Source organism: Simochromis diagramma, unplaced genomic scaffold (assembly GCF_900408965.1).
Source record: "Simochromis diagramma unplaced genomic scaffold, fSimDia1.1 OVJJ01000284.1, whole genome shotgun sequence".
Classification (NCBI taxonomy): domain Eukaryota; kingdom Metazoa; phylum Chordata; class Actinopteri; order Cichliformes; family Cichlidae; genus Simochromis; species Simochromis diagramma.
The window spans coordinates 604,224-624,020 of NW_024386871.1; the positions used below are offsets into that span (position 1 = coordinate 604,224).

The window sequence follows — 19,797 nt, forward strand, 5'->3', positions numbered from 1 at the left end:
TCATTAAAGCATCAAAGAAGCATCTAGTGTTATGTATAGACCAATTTTTAAATTGTTGCCATCCCCAAAACACAATTTGTGGTGAAGGTGAAGAAGAAGAAGAAGGTGAAGAAGAAGGAGGAAATGAAAACAACGGAATTAGAATGTACAGAACAGAATTTGAATGAAAACAATGGAATTTAAAAACAAACAACAGAATTAGAATGAAAACAAAGGAATTTGAATGAAAACAACAGAATTTGAATAAAAAGAGTAGAATTAGAATGAAAACAAAAGCATTTGAATGAAAACAACAGAATTTGAATGAAAACAATGGAAGTTTAAAACAAACAGAATTAGAATGTACAGAACAGAGTTTGAATGAAAACAACGGAATTTGAATGAAAACAACGGAATTTGAATGAAAACAACGGAATTTGAATGAAAACAACAGAGTTAGAATGAAAACAACGGAATTTGAATAAAAACAACAGAATTTGAATGAAAACAACAGAATTTGAATGAAAACAATGGAATTAACATGAAAACGACGCAATTTTAATGAAAACAACAGAATTTGAAGAAGAAGATTATTTGAAAGGGTTTCTCCAAGACTCAGGAGGTGAAAAAGAAGGAGTTGAAGAAGAAGGTGAAGAAGAAGGAAAAGTATGGTCAGCATAAAATGTTGCTGCACTTTTGCAACAACATAGTGAGCTATTAACTTAACATAGTATCTGAAACTTATGCCCTTAAGAAACAGGACAAAATCCAACAAAGACCTGACACAGTAAATCAATGGCAACACCAAATTTGAATCTAAATCATTATCAATATGTAGGGGGAGAAAGTCAGGAGAGAGGTACCACAGGGAGCGTCTACAGCAAACTGTAAAACATGGTGGAGGCAGAGATTTTGATCTACCATGCAGTACCATTTGGAAAGCATCTGATTATCAAAAGCTTTTTGACCTTATTCAGCATGGAAATGATCCCAAACATGCTGCCAATGCGGTGTAATCATACCTGGATACACACAATGATGTCAATCACACATGGACTGGTCTCCCCAGAGACCTCAACATTATTGAGGCAGTGTTGGATCATCTCAACAGAGAACAGAAAGAAAGGCAGCCCAACATCCAAAGAAAAGCTTTGGATGTTCTTCAAGAAGCTTTATGAAGTTCAGAGTGTGCTGAAGAATAAAGGTGGTCATACCAAATATTGATTTTCAAACACATTAAAAGCCCACAAACTGAGTTTTTGCCTTTCATACTATATTTCGATGAATGTTTGCACATTTCCATAAATCCTCACATCTATTTCTTATTTTCTAATAAAATATAAAGGAATGAGAGGTGACTCAAAACATTTGCACTTCTGTATATTTGACCTGTGAAAACTCGCATTCATAATTGTTCATAATCCAAAATAACAGTGAAGTATATACAGTAGTTCTGTGTATACAGTAGGAATCATTCTGTAAAGTGATAGTGTAGTTAGCACTTACTCTGGGTCCAGGGCTTCCCTGTGGTCCCTGAGGCCCCTGAAAGAGTCAGGCACAGAGAAAATACGCGTTAAAATGGCTAAAATGATTACGATACACATACACTTCTACATAAATAACACACACGACGAAAAATAAAATAGATTAAATAAGTGCAACCTCACAGTGAACAGAATGGAACAGATTCGTGATTCATCTTCCTTCAAGCACCTTGAAGGGACTGCTGTTGCGATTTAGCGCTGTATAAATAAAATTGAATTGGACTGAATTGAATCCTTCTCTGAGATGCTCTGTAGAGCGACAGTAGTATCACACACATACTGCCCCCTCTGGTGGACTAGGGACAAAACATTGGTGCAGCTGAACTTCATGATGTCTGTAAGTGGGATCTCAAGTCCTTTATATCCATACCATATTCTGAGCACATTTTAACAGCATCTGAGTAAAGCCTAGGATTAGAGGCCCATTGAGTACAGTGTGTTTGCGTGTGGTAGGGTGAAATGCACAGGGATTTGCAAAGAACTGACAAACTAACTACCACGACCGAGAAGTGACTGTGTGGATTACACTGCGGCTTTCCCTGCTAACATTTTGTCAAGGCACTTCCTCAGCATTGTTTACACAAGAGGGCCCCACACTGCGCTCCAGGAGAGCGTGCTCATTATGACTCAGCCATAGCCTTAGCCTAAAGTGTCATACAGCACCGACACTTTAAGAAAGCCGTATAAACAAAACTACCACTACACCCTAGCTCACATTCATGTAACTTTCATCATCTACAGCTCTGTTTTTACACGCGCAAACGGCTTTGAGGTGGCCGCTAAGACAACCGAGTGTTTCTCAGTCAGGAATGTTTGACACTTTGGCAGAGTGCAATCATGACATAATAATACAGAAGACTTTCCAGGTTTTGATTAAAGGGTTTGATTGCATCTCACCATTTCACCACCGTTTCCTTTTGGACCCCTTGGCCCCTGCAAAAAAGGATAACATAGCATAAAGACACATACAGCACTGTATTCCAATCTGTATTATCAATTAACTGTCTTTATTGGAAATTAAACAATACATACAGTGAAAGTCTGAATGTCAGAGTGTAATAATTCCTTTTTCTTTGTACAAGTCTTACACACACACATACACAAAATGAGAAAAAAAAAAACCTACAGGTTTTCCCATTGGACCCATTTTTCCTTCAGGGCCTAGAGGTCCAGTGAAGCCCTGGAACAAACAGTGACATTGCTGAAAAAGCAGTAAAAACATCTATAAAGACTTCAAGGTGTACTGCACATGTGTCTACATTCATGTTCTCTTCATAAACACTTTGACAACAGGGAACAAAACAGAAATGTATTTATATTTCTGAAAGTTCTTTCCTGAGTGGGATTTGATTTAAAGCAGTACTTCTGAAGAAAGCACCATTGTGTGCCTACCTGGTCCTATTTCAGTTTCTATTAAACTCACCAAAGTACCCATAGGACCTTTAGGACCAGGGAAACCTCTCAGTCCTAAATCACCAGTTGGCCCCTGTTTCAAGGAAAAAGATATTTGTTATTTCTTATTCTAACCTACTCTCCTGTTATTTTTTATCGTTTTTCTATACGCTCTTAATACATGTTGGCCACTCAGTTGTTTACCTTAGGTCCTGGTAAGCCCTGTAAACCAATCATGCCCAAATCTCCAGTTTCCCCCTATAAAAAACAAAAAACACAATATGCAGAAGATGGCTCTTTTTAAAAAAAAAATTATCTTATGTGATGTAATCAGGGCTGACAGCAAATCTCTCAACAATATCCTCAGTAGAATTACGGAGATTTACTCACAAAAGGTGGGTGCCTAAGACAAATAGGTCTTAAGACACACGCAAAACATAAAGCCAACACTTATTATTGGAGATAATGGACAATAGAAAATAAGTTGTTTATTTCTTTCTTCTCCAATGGAGAAGAAAGGAACTTGATATTTGTTATTTAATATACTGAACATACAATAGCAAATCTCTAGCCCAAATTCTGGGCCCCATAAGTCTGAAGGCATTTTTGAGGCACAAAATGTGGTTTTAGTGTCAGGGCTACAGTTAGGTTATGGTTAGGTTTAAGCTAAGGGTTAGGCATTTTTGATGGTTAGGGTAACGGTAAGCGGCTAGGGAAATAATTATGTCAATTAGATGTCCTTACTAAGATATAAAAGGCAAGTAAGTGTGTGTGTGTGTGTGTGTGTGTGTGTGTGTGTGTGTGTGTGTGTGTGTGTGTGTGTGTGTGTGTGTGTGTGTGTGGAGGTGGGGTTGATTTACTTGATTTTTCACCCAGTTTTAATACCAGACACAACAGGGACACTAGGCAAGCCTTATAAAGACCCTTCTTTTCTTTTTCAAAAGAACTGGGGCACACACAGAAGACTTTCTGTCAATCTGCGGCAGTCTCAGTGCACACACTCACATGACCTAGACACACTGTGAGGGGATGGATGTCTGCGTCCTATCCTGTGTCTAAGCACATGCCTTCCAGGGTGGCAGACAGTGTTTGTACAGCCAGTCTTCCACATTCTTTAGACAGCTCCACTTTGAAACCGGTGACTCTGGCCCAGAGATTCTATTGACTAAAATGTGTAAAGGGATCTGACCCAAGGGTCTGAGTCTCCTCTCAGTTTCAGGAGCATCAGTGGAGATAACTATAGGAGGGGAGAGCAAGGGATTAAATGCCGTTTCTTTTTTCTTCTTCGGGGAGTTACATAAGTAAAGCAGAGCACCTCTTTTTCAGGTCCCTGGAGTGTGAGGATCTTACATAACTTGGCCTCACCAAGCGGAATGTTTCCATTCCTAGTCTCGCCCAGATAATTTGTTACTCTACTCAGGTTGGAAAAGTGTCAGGCACACATTGAAACCTCACCAAAGATTGGCTTCATATGTCCCTGAAGCTATATTTAGAGAGGTATTAAAGAATGTATATAAGCTTATGAAGCCATATTTCAACAAGTGCATTCCAGTGGAAAGTAATGTATATACTCTACCGGGTACATGAAAAAAAAAGACATGACAAGTATCTGTGAAAAACACACAGGCTGAAATAAAAACTGTATAAATGTGAAGATTAAAGAGTTACAAAAATGCGTCAGGCATAGAATTAAAAAAAAAAATAAAATCTATATTGTATCTTGATTTAATATTATGCGATGGAGCTAGTTAATTTGATTTTGTAGCACTGTCTCTAAATGTGAATTCAGCTAAACAGCATCCTGGTCCTGGGCCCCAGCATTGTGAGTTTGATGGAGCTTGAAGTTTTGGTTTGTTTAGGGGTTACAGTTCATTTATTTAGCGTATTTTGTTGTATTCCTTGTTCCTGGCTGTTTATTCCTCCCTCTGGGTTTGTCCTCTTGTGTCTAGTATACTGCATTTAGTTAATTTATGTGTCTGTGTTTCCCATTCGTTATCACACTTCTTGCCTCCCCTGTGCCTCGTTGTGAAGTCTTAGAATTTGATATTCTCGTCTTTTGATTACTTCCTGTCCTACTTTGATAGTCCCTCGTCTCTTGGTCACTGTGTGTAGTTTTGTTTCCCTTGTCTTGCTTTCCCAAAGGAGTTTCAGCTGTTTTCCCCAGTGTTTCCAGTCTCCCTAATTACCTGCTGCGTGTCTATATATTCTCTGAGCCTCCCAAATGCCTCTGTTATTGTTTGTTTTACCCATGAAACACCAGCAATAAAACACTGTTTTAAGTTTAAGTCCTGTCCTGCATCAGAGTCATATCCTGTCTCTAAACACTGTCCATGATGAACAGAACTGATCCTCAAACATACAGTTAGAGCCAAATGTTTTGCACACTGAGACTGTTTCTGTGCACCACCGCAGTGGATTTTAAATCAAACAAACAAGATGTGATTGAAATGCAAATTTTAGCATTAAATTATCTTAAAAAGAGTTTAACGAAAGTTTTTAAATTAACTGTTAAGGAATTACAGCTGTTTTTATATATAGGCCTAATTGTATGTCAAAACTTTGATAATAAATCACAGAACTACCACACAGTTTACAACAAACGTTCTCAAGTACTATTAAAGATTGACTTCCATTTTAGGACTTTGCTTGCATGTACTCACAGACAGCCCTTTGGGTCCTGGGTCTCCTTTCTTTCCCTGGTCACCTGCAGCTCCATTCATGCCCTTGATTCCAGGGCCCCCCCTGTCTCCTGGTAGGCCAGGTTCTCCCTGATCCAATAAAAGGTCAATTAAACAGTTTAGGTGCATGTCACAGTAGCATTTTATCTCACCGGAGATGACTTTCATCTATCAAAACTCTGCAAATAAAATGGGTCTTTATAATGATTAACATTTCCACCTTGTGACCTGGCGGTCCCCTTTCTCCAGAATGTCCAGGAAGTCCAAGTTCTCCCATTGGACCTGGCCGTCCAGCAGGCCCTTCCAGTCCCACTGAGCCCCTCTGACCCTACATACACACAAGAGGTGATTGAACAAATATTTGCCAAAGTTAAAAAGGTACTAAAGTTAGTGTGCTTCCTCAAAAGGCACAACACAAAATCCCCAAAACAATATGCCACTGTTTAAAACACTACAATAGTAAATGACATATATAGTGACAAATTTGAGGTCTATCTTATGGGTGCCTCTTCTGTTTAAATGTTGCTATTAAACAAATGACTCTCAAACTTCTGAAGTGGGATTATCCCAAGATACACTAACAAAGCAGACAAAACCACAAGCATAGTCCTCTGCAAAAACTAAACACAAGTGTATAAATGCATGTTGGAAAAATCATTTGGAACTTGAGTGTTAGTGGAGAGGGTTATTTACTGATGGTAAATATTGACATCTACTACAATTAGCTGCTATAGAGTACAATGAACACTATTTCCAGTGTTTCATTATATAAACAAAATTCTAAAATTGTTGTGTTGAAGTAATTTTAGAACACGGGTCCTCGACAGCGTATGTCTAAAGGCTGTCCAGAAAACCTGTTAGTGAGTTGTTTTTTACTTTGTAGACCACAGTGGTTTCCTGCTCCATCAGCAGTGTAGGTGAGGCAGCAGGGAGCCTGAGATTTTAGAATAACACACTCAGTGAGTTGTTGCCTCGCATGTGGCTGACAGTGAAGAGACAGGATACTTTAAGAATTTCGGTGGAATTACACCACCAGTGGTTTACTGGATGAAACCCACAGTATGCAGGTGTTGGCAGACCCTTAGATAAACCAAGGTCTGAACAATTTACCCTTCACCTTTCCCCACATACAGGAATGCGGGTAAAAGGGGCTATGTGCCATTTAGAAATCATTTTAACTTCTAATCAAAAGAAAATGACTTGGAAGGTAAACATAAATTTGTTGAATTTGAGCCCGAAAGAGACGGCTTTTAACTTTTCAACTAATTTGCACACAAGAGGGTCTGTAAATGTCACGAATGGCAGACCAGATTAAACCTAGATAACAACATCCATGGACGTCTGGTACTTGGCATGTGATGCATAATCGGTTCATCATTTTATCATATTAGAATAAAATTAATGTTGTGATTCTTTTTAATATGAGCATGAATTGTTAAGTTATTTCCAAAAATGTCATTTATGACGTCACAGTGAATTTTGTGCCAACTTAGGCACAAAGGGCAAAGACGATAACGACAAAAGGATTTATGAAACCTGACAGTTTTTTCTTGGCAGCTTGAGTGAAAAACTGAAACTGATTCACAGAAAAGCTGAAAATTATTTGAAAGGGTTTCTCCAAGACTCAGAATCAGCCGCTTTTAAGCAGCAGTTTGATTTAAAGACTTGAAGTTAAGGAGTGAAGAATGTCCTTTATCAAGTAAAACAACAACGGCCCTCTACTACAGCAGACCTGAAAATTTGCCTTCTTGTGGAGCTGAAAGTAAAAAGTGATGCAATGTCAAATCATTGCATTACTTTTTACACAGCAATGTAAGACATGTTACTATATTTAAATTAGACAGATATAATTTTAAGGGACTATTCACGTTCTTTCAACACCAGTGCAGTTGGGGATGTTACCAATGAGAAACTGTATAGTTTTAGTTCATCTGAAAAGCATCAATGGCTAAAATTAGCCTCACTAGACTTTCATACAACATTATCTAAATGAAAGCCAGACCAGTAGGATTTGGCTTTCCAACTTGGCTAAAAGGACTTTTGCACGCATGTAATCCCAGTCCACTTTGGCTGCATACATATTTGGAGAGGCCCAAAATGAAGAGGCCAATCAAATCAAACAAGACATTTAATGATCAGTCCAAGTCTCCAGTCCCACTCATACAATAACAGATGGAAGGAGCTGGAGTAAACCTTTGGTCACTTGCAATTCCATGAGTCCCATTTGTTGATTTTTGTGGTGCTACAGAAAGCATGCCACAAGTCTCCAGTAAAGGAACTCCCCTGTTGACAGTTTAGCTGTGCAACTACGTCTTTCGACTCCTTCTGCGACCAACATTAACAGTGCTCATGGTGAAAAAACATTCAACTGAACTCTGCTTTTTAAATATATTTCATTAATGTGAGTCTATTGAATTGCCTAAAATAGTAAGCTAATCAATTACTTAAGGCTACCGTAGTTAGCGTTTGCTATAATGTTAATCCCAACACCAAGGAAACGCTGCTGTCTATATGTCACCGATTACCTGTCGACCTTGCTTTCCTGGGAGTCCTGCTAAGCCAGTTGGTCCCGGGGGGCCATCAGGGCCTGGATAACCCTTCATTCCTGTGAGCCCAGGTAAACCAGTCGGCCCCTGTTAAATGACAGTGTCAGTTTCAGCCCGAGGGGCATTTAAAAATACCATCAATCTTTTCGTAAAACATCACTTTCCGTCAATAATCCCGTGACTATATTTACACCTGTGATTCTTCCTCTGATGCTTAGCCTGAAGCACTGAAGTCCACCATCTGGATCGTTAGAAATTACAGTAAAATATTTATCCTGGTCTTCTCTGTCTTCATATTTCTCAGTTACTTTGTCTTTCAGTTACTTCGTTTTATTTTGAAGGATGGTTTTCTTGTGTGTCTTGCTCTGGGTTTTGTCTCCTGTCTTTGTTCCTTTCCTGCCTGTTTATTTCCAACTGTGTCTCATTGTCAGTCATCCCTAAGCCTGTATGTCTAGTCTTGTCTTTCTCTTTGTGTAATCATCTGCTCCCAGATGTCCTACTTTTGTCTTTAGTGCCTTCCTCATAGTTTGATTTAGTTTAGTTTTTGCATTTTTATTGCAATCATGTTGGGTTTTGGCTTATCAAGTTTTTTAAATTAAAGCTCACATCTGTTTATTTTCTCAATGATCACTGTTGATCTTGTGATTTTTTTTCTTTTAAAGGATTGAGAACCGTGTAGACATATGCAATAATTTGATGATGCAGAAGGTTCTCAGCTAATGTAAAGAGGCGGCTGCTTCTCTTTAGGCCATTCACTTAATTGAGCTAATATGATGCTTACTTCAATGCCGGGAGCTCCAACCAGACCTCTTGCACCTTTCTTTCCAGCCAAACCCTAGAAAAACATAAACATGAAAAATAACATGTGCATTAAAAAGAAAACACAAATGTTTTAGTATATCACTCTCTACACAGTAAAAATGTGATTTTTACTATACTTCACAGAGAAATGTTTCAGATTTTAGTGAAAATCACTGAATACTGTTGCAAGAAATGTCCAGTTCAAAACCTTTATGGATACTTTAAAACCATAACAGCTAAAAACATCAACCCAGTGACAGTGGTTTATTCATAGTCCCAGAGAGATATTGTTTAAGAAACACTTTATCAAAGCTGTTAATCTAAAACAGGCATACGGAAGATCCTCAAAGTTTCCAGTGTTTCCTGGCAGGCTGCTAAGTTCTCAGTGCTTCTAAGCATATGGAAATACAAGTTGCATGTTAAGGTATTGCACAAACTTAATTTGAACTCGAGTTTGGCGAAATCCACTGAAATGGTTGGATAGTATGTGAACTGCTTATATAATCACTCTTCTATACAAGCTGTTTCGCATGTGGTGGCGAGTCAGTCATGTCTGTACACCTGTGACACTTCAAGATTACAAAAGGCCGTATGGAACCTGATCAAGGAGCGTCAAAGCTGTTGCACAGGGAAATCATAGTTATGCATAGTTATGCAATTAGAAAGCCTGTGAAGACTGAGGGCTCTAAAGAACATGAGACTAAGCAAGCAAACCTGTTAGTTCAAGGTAGCACATGTTAGTAAAACGTATCTGCAATTTAAGTATCAAAGAACAAAAAGCAATGAGCCATTAATAAACATCAGATGAAATATTTGAGAAGTTTAATGGTGCATTCAGGGTGTAAGGAAAAGCTGCAGTTCCCTGGTTGCTGTCCAAACTTCATTGCTCCAAGCCTTTTTTTTTTTTCTCTTCAACCGCCTGCTTTCTATCTCGATGAAGTAAGCAGAATTCTACCACAGCTGAGCTAAAATTATCTAGCGTGACAAGCAGCTTAAACATCTGTAGCAGCATGCTCCTGTGGTGACAGCTAAAAAATGACAAATTGGGGATTTTGGTTAAATCCGTTTGCATCTGGTTTTGTACATTTTCTACTGTCAGGTGTAAATCCATCATTCCACGCAGAGAAGAGACCAAATTTAGTGATTTCCTAAACTATTCACATTATTGAAAAGCTGTATTATGCTGTATGTGAATGGTGTCAAGTCTCACCGGAGCTCCTTTTTCTCCTTTTGGGCCTGGTTCTCCGGGGGAGCCTGGAGATCCCTGTGCGAAGGAAGAATACACTATAAAGTAAGTAGAATATAAACACGCAAAATATTATCAAGCTGTGTAGATCTATATAAAAATGATATGCAATATTATGATTATAAGGAATATCCTTGTTTACCCTACTTCTTAATCGAGTCACTTTTAACACTCCACAGCATATACAGTATATCCCACAGTATAGATCCTAATCTAATAGGCATTTTCCTGTTAGGAGAACAATCACACTCTCAAACTGAATAAAAAGTTTTGATTTAAAGACGTACTTATCTGTCACCCTTTGAAAGAACACATTTAGATATTTCATATATTTATCATCACCACAATAAGGCCAGCACACAGTAGAGATATTGAACTGTGGGTAAATGTAAAAAAACAACAGATTAAATAGTGTTGCTACGGCTGTGTGGGTTCTCTGCCATTAGGTCATGGTAGTGTTAAGCTTGAAAATAAAAAGGCAACCAGACTTCTTTAAGTCTTCTTTAGCTCTCATCCACGAGCCTTCTTCAGTCTAAAACTTCGGTTTAGTTCTTTGTAAATTTTTAGGCAGCTGTTTACTGACTTACCGGTGGGCCTTGTGGTCCAGAAGCCCCACGAGGTCCAGGGGTACCGATATAGCCCTGAAACATAATTTTCAGATTTGATAAGTAACTTTTTATTTGTGAATAATACATGCACGTCATTCTCATGTTCTTTACTAAAGAGGGAGCCCAAAAGCATAATTAATGTCTATACCCAAAGGCCTCTTTTCCACCTGCAGTAAAAACTCAGAGGCTCCATAGTATCAAAACTAGGATTTTTTTTATATTATCTATAATTGCACCGAATTAAACTATTTCATCCATTTACTTAACTAACCAGTCTGTCTTTTGTCCTGTCTAAGGAAACTACAGAATATTACAACAAAAACAAATGCATCTAAAAACCAAAATGTTCTATATGTTAACGACAATGAAGATTTTTGAATTTGGAGACGAGTTCACAGAGTAGCACAGACCCCCCCCCCCCAGTTAATACGTTGCCATCACCGTGAACTTGTGCTCAAGTGTGTGTATACTTCTTGGGAAAAAGCAGCAGATTTTCTCAGCCTTATTGCTCGGATTTTGGTAATCCTCTCCAACATGTGTGGTCTGCTCTTCATGCGAAAGGGGCAGCGTGGAGTATAAACAACAATCAAGCAGACTGAGCGGAGTGCCGTGTGTCTGACGTTTAATGGTTCGTTCCTACCTGATAGCCTTCATCCCCCGACTCTCCACGCTCTCCTCGTTCCCCTGGAGGCCCCTGCGTAGACAATGAATGCACACACATGAATGTGCATACTGCATATACGTACATGACTGTCTTTTACCTGCACAGCTTCAGGTGAGCTGGGCACCTACTCAGACTCACTCCCCACATATCAAACACATGAATCTCTCTGAACGTGATTACAGGGTACAATAAAGCAGAGGCTGGCATTGTATTGCTTATACTATACACTGCAATTCTGTGGCAACTTGAAAATTCAATACTACTGACGTGCAGACAGCCAATACCTCCAACTGTTCATGCAGTGTAGCCTCTGTCAGTAGTCATGACTATTGCAGGGGAAATGCATCTTAGAGAACACAACTGTTGTATGACTGCATGACTCCGGGGTTTCTAAAGCCGCTTTATGCTGATCCTCCTTTGATATTAGTCTAAGAATGAGTCACTGTGAAATATGCTGAATTCTTGTGGTGACTTAGGTATTAGGAAGAAAACTTTAGCTGTGCCCTGTGTGTGAGGTAGCTGTTTTGTCTCTAACTTCTCAGTCAGTAATTAAGACACAGAAGGTTGATAATCGCTTCATGCACATGACAGATTTAGGATAAGAAACTTTAACATTCATTTTTTATCAATGAGTGCATTTGGTGCTAAAATCAGGAGCTGATCAGGATTAACTTTTACATCCAGTCTCAATCTGGTATTTAAATTGCTTTGGATAAGCAGAGCAAGGAGAGTTCAGAAAGGAGAGTTTAAAGGAAAGCAAGACCTACTGGTTCACCTAAGGGCCCTGGCAGTCCTGGGGTCCTGTTGTCCTCGCCTGGGTAACCCTGGGATGTAGCAAACGCAAACATACAATCATAGATGAGTGGATGTAGATTGCAGGCAGATAATTTAGTACTTTAAAGAACTCTGAATAACCTAAGAAATCCAGTTAAGGACATAAGTCACAAATTCAGGTATCAAATTACCTTTTCACCTTTGGGTCCTGGCGGGCCAACGGGCCCAGGCTTTCCAAGGTGCCCCTAAAGAAAAAAAAGAAAACCTGATTATTGTACGTAATGGAGCTGCCACACTTATGCTAGCTTTTAATCAGAACTGTTCTTTAGGGATAAACAAAATTCCATATATTATGTCAGATTCAATCAAGTCTGAAGGACTCTAAAAGCACACATGCACACACAGATTCACAAAAAACATTAGCAACAAGCATTAGGCTCTATTTGTGTAGAATTTGTAAAGATATTTTCTGATATCTAGTGTTTTTGAGGATATCTCAGGATACCGGGAAAAGCAAAGAAGGATGACTGATGTGTCAGTCATCCTTCTTTGTTCAATAACTGTGAGTAAAGTGTTCTGGCATGAAAATCTCAGGGCACTGTACTCATGGGGTTTTGTGCGTTTCTGAGCATGTGCACATATGGTTGTTAAGTTTTCGTGTGTGTGTGTGTGTGTGTGTGTGTGTGTGTGTGTGTGTGTGTGTGTGTGTGTGTGTGTGTGTGTGTTTATCCCACATGGTTATACAATACACATTCATGTATACACGAGTGAAGACAAAAAGACTGTTTTCATGAAACCAAGTTTAGAAAAGAAAAACTTACTGGGTATCCTGGAAGTCCTGGTTGCCCGTCTATCCCCATGACTCCAGGCTGACCCTGGAAACAATGCAGAAAATGCGAAATAAGGCCTTGAATCAGTCATGGTGCTTCTGCTTTGCTTTTTAGGTCTTCTCCAGATAAATATATCTTTGGCAGGCTTATAAATCGTTGATCCACAGCTATATCAAAGTAGTCTCAGTGGTTCTACTGAAAGGGGAGCTGAAAAAATGTCTGGCATCCTCCTAGCTTGCCATCTCTTACATCTTCTTGCTTTGGTTTTAACAGTTTGCTTTGGTTTTAAAATTCTGAGTTCGATTGACTTCAGCAGTATAAAGAATTAATTATACACAAGATGTGTCTTTTTCCCCGCTCTAGCCCATTCTAGCTAAAGGTTCAGCTGATACAATTCCACAGATTCAATTAACAAACATCATAGACTGCAGGCCACACCTTCAATATAAACTGTGGCTTGCAGTCTTCAACACCTACAGTAGTAGAAGAAGAAATGGGAACTTACAGATGTGCCTCGAGTTCCCCTGGCACCTTTCAGTCCTGGCTCGCCCGGCTGGCCGATGTCTCCCCGAGCGCCAATCTCCCCAGCAAGACCAGGAGGACCCCTCTCTCCCTGTAAAAGATTGTAAATATAATTAAAAGACATAAAAATTATTATTATTAATAAATCTTGCTGTTTTCGTTTTATTGTAAGCAGGTTACTTTAAAAATAAACTATAAGACTAGATGCCTCAGTGGCTCTCTGTGTTAAATTTGCCCTTCGTGTTAAATGGAACTTGGCTGGGAAACATATGGTGTTGATCAGGATATTTACTTTCTTTCCGTGCCGTCCTCTGTTTCCTGGGGGACCCACTTTTCCTTCTGGACCCTGTAAAGTGATTGCCAGTAAATTATATTGCTTAAAATACGTTTTAAATTATCCCAGAACAGACTCTGTCATATTCTGGATTCTGTCTCACTTTATTGCCCGATGTTCAGATTAAACACTAACCAGCAGATACTGATACACTAGATACACTCTGAATCTGCGTCCTTCCCTCCAGATAATAATGACCTTCTTGCTCCTTGTCACCCATGGCTAGACTTGGATCTGTATCTCCAAACACCAAGAACCTAAGATCTGCAGCTCTCAGACCATGCTACACATCCAAAATCTCTGACAAGGTAAATTTATCAACCCAGTAGCAAAACGTTTTTATTGAAGAGCAGAGTGACCCCTACTGGGAATCAAAGGCATTATTTACAGAAATGTGTCTCTAGATTTCCCTCATTTACATGAAGTTTGCTGTATTATCTGAAAGTTAAACTTTGGGACCAATATTAACTTACACGGAAGCCCTGTTTCCCAGGCTCTCCAGGTGGCCCCAGGGGTCCAGGATCCCCTTCTGTCCCTTTCTCCCCTGGCTCCCCAAAAGGCCCACGCTCTCCAGGTTCACCCTGGCAATTTGACGTAGAAAGAGGAAAACAGGCACACAAGAAAAGAGTAAAAGTAAAGACAATTCAGCAACAATAGAATAAGCTTTTATTATATTACCACTAGAAAGATGGAAGATTTGGGGCAAACTAACATTACTTTCACCCGCTTCCGTAGATTTTAATATCATACTCAAATCCAGAGTGAAATTAAGTGGATATACTAAGTAATGCAATGAGATTCAATGTACCACTGGGATGACCTATTTTGGAATCCTGACCTAATCTGCGGATGTTCTAACATTTTGATTTACTATCATAGGGTCAGTCCTGCTAAAATAAATCTTTTGGCTCCCTGGTTCATTTGATCAGAAAAAATCAAGAACACACAAGTCAACAAACCTTGGCTCCATCTTTTCCCTGAGGTCCGTCTTCACCAGGGGGACCGGGAGGACCCTTAAAACATAAAAACAGTTTTAAATACATCTGCTGTAAAAAGTTAGAAATCAGCAGTTCCTATTACATCTCAACTCAAGTGCCAAGAAAACTACAATGCATCTATGAATTTTTACTTCAGTTTTAATCGGAGCCGTTTATAAAATAGACAGGGATTCTTAGTAACAGGCATGCTGCTTCTGGAAATCCTCAGCAAGTTTAAATAATACTCTGCACAACTTCATATCACTTGGTAACACAAGATTGTTTAATAATTTGTGTAACCTGTGGTTACGTGTGATAAAAAAAAAAGCTCCCAGCCCAACCTAATCCAACCTACTGCATGCATGCATCCTCAAATATACTTGCACATCACTTCAATGTGATGAGAACTAGACTTTACTTTACTTACTCTTGTATTTATAATGTGTTTGTTTAAAACAAAAATACATTAAGAGGTAATTATTTTTGCGTAAGCAACAGGCAAAAATCATGCAGCACTCTCTAAAATGGAAATAGATTCATGAAAAATTCAAATTATGTTGAAATCCTCAATATAATCATTTAAACTATAAAACCTAGACCTCATAGAACATCTGCACTGGTAAGATCTCCATGGAAACAACCATACTGCCACATGTCACATATGATCCAGGTTTTTGTTTTCCATCCAAGTATTTGATAATCGGATAACTTTCATTGATTTTTGAAAATTCCATCCATTCACATAATGCAATTAAACAATGGGGATCACACCAGATCCAATACCAGTGAGTTTTTAGGTCACACATATGTACCTAGTTTTAAAGCAAAGACTGTATTTGAAAGCTGGATGAAGCCATCAACTGAGGGATGTTGCACTTTGAATGGAAGCAAGTCAATTACAATGTAACCACTAAAACACATCCGGCTTTATAGTCTATTTTACTGTAAATGGGACAATAATTTAGAATGAACATAGTGTGGAATAAAATAAGATATAAAACTAGTGACTGTGACCATAAACTCAATGGTTTGCTGAAGTCATTAAGTTATGTAAGGAGTGGTGTTGATTTTTGTTTTTTGGGGGGCTTCTTTCCCCTAATAGTCTATTCTACATTACCTAGATTTTTCACATCAAAGGGGTTTCCAAAAGGATTGCAGATTTAGCTCGCTTCCTCTCACACATTTTACATAATCAAAATAGTTTTATGTACATATGAGGAACTTAAAATACATGAAATGATGAAAGGAAGGTAGAGACTGGGGCATAAAGTGTGTGCATGTTTGACAGAAGCCGCTTGGCCCCTCTGCTGCTGACAGCTTATATCCAGTACTCATGGGCTGCATCGTGCCTTTCTTTGCAATAAGCCTCGACTTAATGAAACACTTATCTAACACACAATGTTTTTGAATGGATCTTGCACAGTTAAACCCTGTCATTTTAAAAAATCTGCCCACGGACAGCCAGCCATTCAAAGCTCTGCCTAATTCTGTGGACAACACAGGAAGATGAAACTAAAGCAGTCTGTTCCATCTACATATATATATAGTTTATACATCACACAAACAGTTTTGTGTTTCTACTTTCTTCTGGCAAGCGGATAAAACATCTCTGTCAGAATGAGGGGGGTGAGTAAATATACAACTGGGTTAGGGTTACCCGAACACAGGGAAGGAAGGGATTAGCAAACTGCAGTCACTCACTCTCATTCCCTCCTGCCCCTGCTCCCCTTCAGCTCCTGGAGGCCCAACATCACCCTACAGGGAGACAAACCACAACAAGAAGCTGGCTGGAGGTCAGAACACACTTACATATTTGCATCACCTGCTGTTTCACTTTCAATGAGCGTGCCCATTGATTTGCACATTGGTGGAGCAGGAAGCAGGCAAAGGTTCAAGAATTATTACAAGACAGTACAAACCTTTGCCCCTGGCTCTCCAATGGCACCTGGTTCTCCCTCTAAGCCTGGTAAACCCTACAATGATGGGACAGAGAACCATAGGCAATATTTCATTTGTATACATTTGGATAGGATTGTCAAATAATTCTCATAATCAATAAAGCATCATGAGCATTTAATGTAAAGTACTTCAGGTCCTTGTTCTCCATCAGGTCCAGCCTCTCCAGGAGGTCCTCTGGGTCCCTGAAAGAAAAAGAACCACCATGGCTAAAGCACACAAACACAATGATTCAGGAATCTCATTAACTTCTACATCAGGAACTTAAAACAAAATAGAACAAAATAGATATAACACAAAACTCTAGCATGTAATGCCCCAACTTTTAATTATATGTCTAGTCTAGAAAAAGAACTGAGAGATGAGATTGAATGAGTCTGAAATAAAAAGACTGAAGACCAGCCAAACACACAAGATGAGACCTATAACATAAACCGAGCCTCTAGCATTACAGAAAGCTCTCACCCTTATAAATATCTGTATCTGACTGTTTGACATTCCTCCTGCCCCTGTGGGGACTGAAGGAGTTCCAGGCAAATTAAACTGTAACAGCTTCTCCCTCGCGAAACTCGTGCGAGCATCTACGGGCGAGCGCGTTCTCCCCGCTGTCATTACATGTTCTGCTGAAGGTGTTTCTCACAGCATGCGGTTTGTTTGCAGTTTCCTGTAACAACCACATCAATGCAGCAGAAAAAAAGCGCATACTTACTGGTTCACCTTGGGCTCCCCTCTCCCCGGTGCTGCCTGGAATACCTGGTTTTCCCTGGAAACATAATCATGAGCTCAGTGGTGATTCACTCAAGCATCCTGTGTAGTTAACAGAAGTCATGCACGGCTTCTCGTCATTACCAACACCACCATCATTATCACCACAATTTCCAGTGTGGCCACACACACGCGATGACTGAGTTTAATATTTCAAGGTTGCCTGACAGCTACAGACACAACACAGAAACTCCAGGATGAGACTCTGTTTGTCGTAGTCCAAACATTGTATAGCCAAGACACTCCAATTATGTGACCAATGGCATTTGTTTTTATGCCTGTGAGCTAAATTTGCAACATTAGAAGAAGTTTTGTGGCTCATGAAGCAGAGCAGGTCATCTGCTAATTTAAAGGTTGGTGGTTTAATCCCCGGCTACTCCAGTCTATGTGCCAAAGTATTCTTGGGCAAGATAATGAACCCTGAGTTACTTCTCGTGCACTTATCGAAGAAAGTATTTAGACACAAAAAAAGTGCGTATGTGACAAAACATGAGGTATAAAGTGCTTTATACAAACAAGTCAATTTACTATTTAATTCAATAAGTCCTTTGGATATTAATTTAGAGTAGCATAGCTGGTTAAAGTCCAATAGTCCCAGTCAAAAGGACATTCAACCGCTAAAAATCATTTACTGGCATTCCTGAATGGAAACATAACTGTAATTTGGCATCTTAATCCAGAAATAATGACATCATTTACCATTTACTATCATTTTGATTAAAGAGCTCGTGCACAATGGTGGTTTAACCACTACAGAAACATAAAAAATGATTTTGTTAATTCCCAGTGCTGTTAATTTAGGGCTTCTGTAGCATTGCTTCTGTCTACTGAAAAGGTTAGACACAAGGGAAAAATATGTTTTCAAACTCTACACGAGGTGAGTGAAATGAACTAAGGGGAGAAGTACAAAAAACACAAAAACCAATGACAATTTTCAGTTCACTTACTGTTTAAAAACAAGAGCCAGTTAGAGTAATGGGCTAAAAAAAAGAGCGTGGACCACAAAAAGATTTATGAACAGCAGTCACAACCACTGTCAGCTGCTTTAACTTAACAGAACTGCCTTCGACTGTGAGCTTCATGGGACATGACATCACAGATAGCATTGTTTTCTCGTTATGACTCAATTGGTTCTTTTTTCTCTTTTTTTTTTTTGCACAGAGAAAATAGGAATTAGAATGAGTTACAAGTTTTGAGAGATATTTTATTGGGCACAAGATGGCGCTAAGACGTCAGAGTTGGAAAAATGGAAACAATGCTGCATCTTTGGCAGCAGCAAGGAAAGGTAGAGAAAGTTCCTTTAAAAGAGTGCAGTAGCAGCAACAGTGGGACAAAAGCTACTGTCAGCAGAAACTCCTCGCTGTGAGGTGAGGATGCAAGCTGTGTTTGGAAAGCACACAGGTTGAAACAAGTCCCAAGTTTGTGCTTGATGTCCCGTCCAAAGGATGGCACGAATGTACTGAACGAGTGTTTCACTGTACCGATGGCTGACTGAGAGAGAGAACGCAGGCCCAGACGCGTCTTTGTAGGTGTTTGTCTGATAAGAATGATTACCAACAATCCCAAAGCGTCAAATGTTCAGCCAATACATGATTTGTGGGCAAGTAAAGAAGCTCATTTGTCAGTGGTAAATGAAGACAAGCCAAACAACAGCACGAAAAGAAATGAAGGTGATAAACAGCATATATATCTATATCTATCTACATATACACACATACATACATATTAGAGAGAGAGAGTAGTGAGCTAGACAGATAGATATGACTGCTGTGAAGATCATCACCATAATTAACCAGCCCACATGGAGCCATTTTTGATTGTGCCACTGATCTCTGCTGTTTACATGCTTTTGCCATCTGTTGATCAGTTATTGCAGCCTTTCGCAATGCATCAAAACTGCAATTCATCATTTGATCAATAATTAATTGTAAAGACCAAAAAAGGGAAGAAAAAAAAAAAAAAAACCAACCTAGGGTTTGCTGGCAGGAGGCTCCTAAAATCTGCCAAAAGTCTGACTGTGGCGTGACCTGCTGCATCTATTTGTTCAAATATCCCACTGAGTATTTACTGTGGTCACAGCTCTTTGATCAAAAAGACTGAAGTATAATTGTAAAAACTTGTTAATTTTCTCATGTTTTTTTAAACTCTCCCGATACACTAAAACTCAAAAAGCCAGTATCT

The 19,797-nt window shown here is 39.2% G+C and overlaps 1 protein-coding gene across 1 annotated transcript in view; it reads right to left on the reverse strand.

Annotated features, from left to right (window-relative positions):
* Positions 1-19,797, reverse strand: part of LOC120733374 (collagen alpha-1(XXIV) chain-like) — an 85,559-nt gene that overhangs the window by 4,757 nt on the left and 61,005 nt on the right. Inside the window, exons 32-54 of the mRNA XM_040031485.1 lie at positions 17,561-17,614; positions 16,983-17,036; positions 16,815-16,868; positions 16,597-16,650; positions 14,878-14,931; positions 14,392-14,499; positions 13,877-13,930; positions 13,568-13,675; positions 13,054-13,107; positions 12,424-12,477; positions 12,226-12,282; positions 11,435-11,488; positions 10,774-10,827; positions 10,151-10,204; positions 8,921-8,974; positions 8,119-8,226; positions 5,814-5,921; positions 5,576-5,683; positions 3,120-3,173; positions 2,947-3,009; positions 2,650-2,703; positions 2,421-2,456; positions 1,486-1,521 (exon numbers count right to left, since the gene is read on the reverse strand). Coding sequence (XP_039887419.1) covers positions 1,486-1,521; positions 2,421-2,456; positions 2,650-2,703; positions 2,947-3,009; positions 3,120-3,173; positions 5,576-5,683; positions 5,814-5,921; positions 8,119-8,226; positions 8,921-8,974; positions 10,151-10,204; positions 10,774-10,827; positions 11,435-11,488; positions 12,226-12,282; positions 12,424-12,477; positions 13,054-13,107; positions 13,568-13,675; positions 13,877-13,930; positions 14,392-14,499; positions 14,878-14,931; positions 16,597-16,650; positions 16,815-16,868; positions 16,983-17,036; positions 17,561-17,614 — 1,488 coding nt within the window. The remainder of the gene's footprint in view (positions 1-1,485; positions 1,522-2,420; positions 2,457-2,649; positions 2,704-2,946; positions 3,010-3,119; positions 3,174-5,575; positions 5,684-5,813; positions 5,922-8,118; positions 8,227-8,920; positions 8,975-10,150; positions 10,205-10,773; positions 10,828-11,434; positions 11,489-12,225; positions 12,283-12,423; positions 12,478-13,053; positions 13,108-13,567; positions 13,676-13,876; positions 13,931-14,391; positions 14,500-14,877; positions 14,932-16,596; positions 16,651-16,814; positions 16,869-16,982; positions 17,037-17,560; positions 17,615-19,797) is intronic.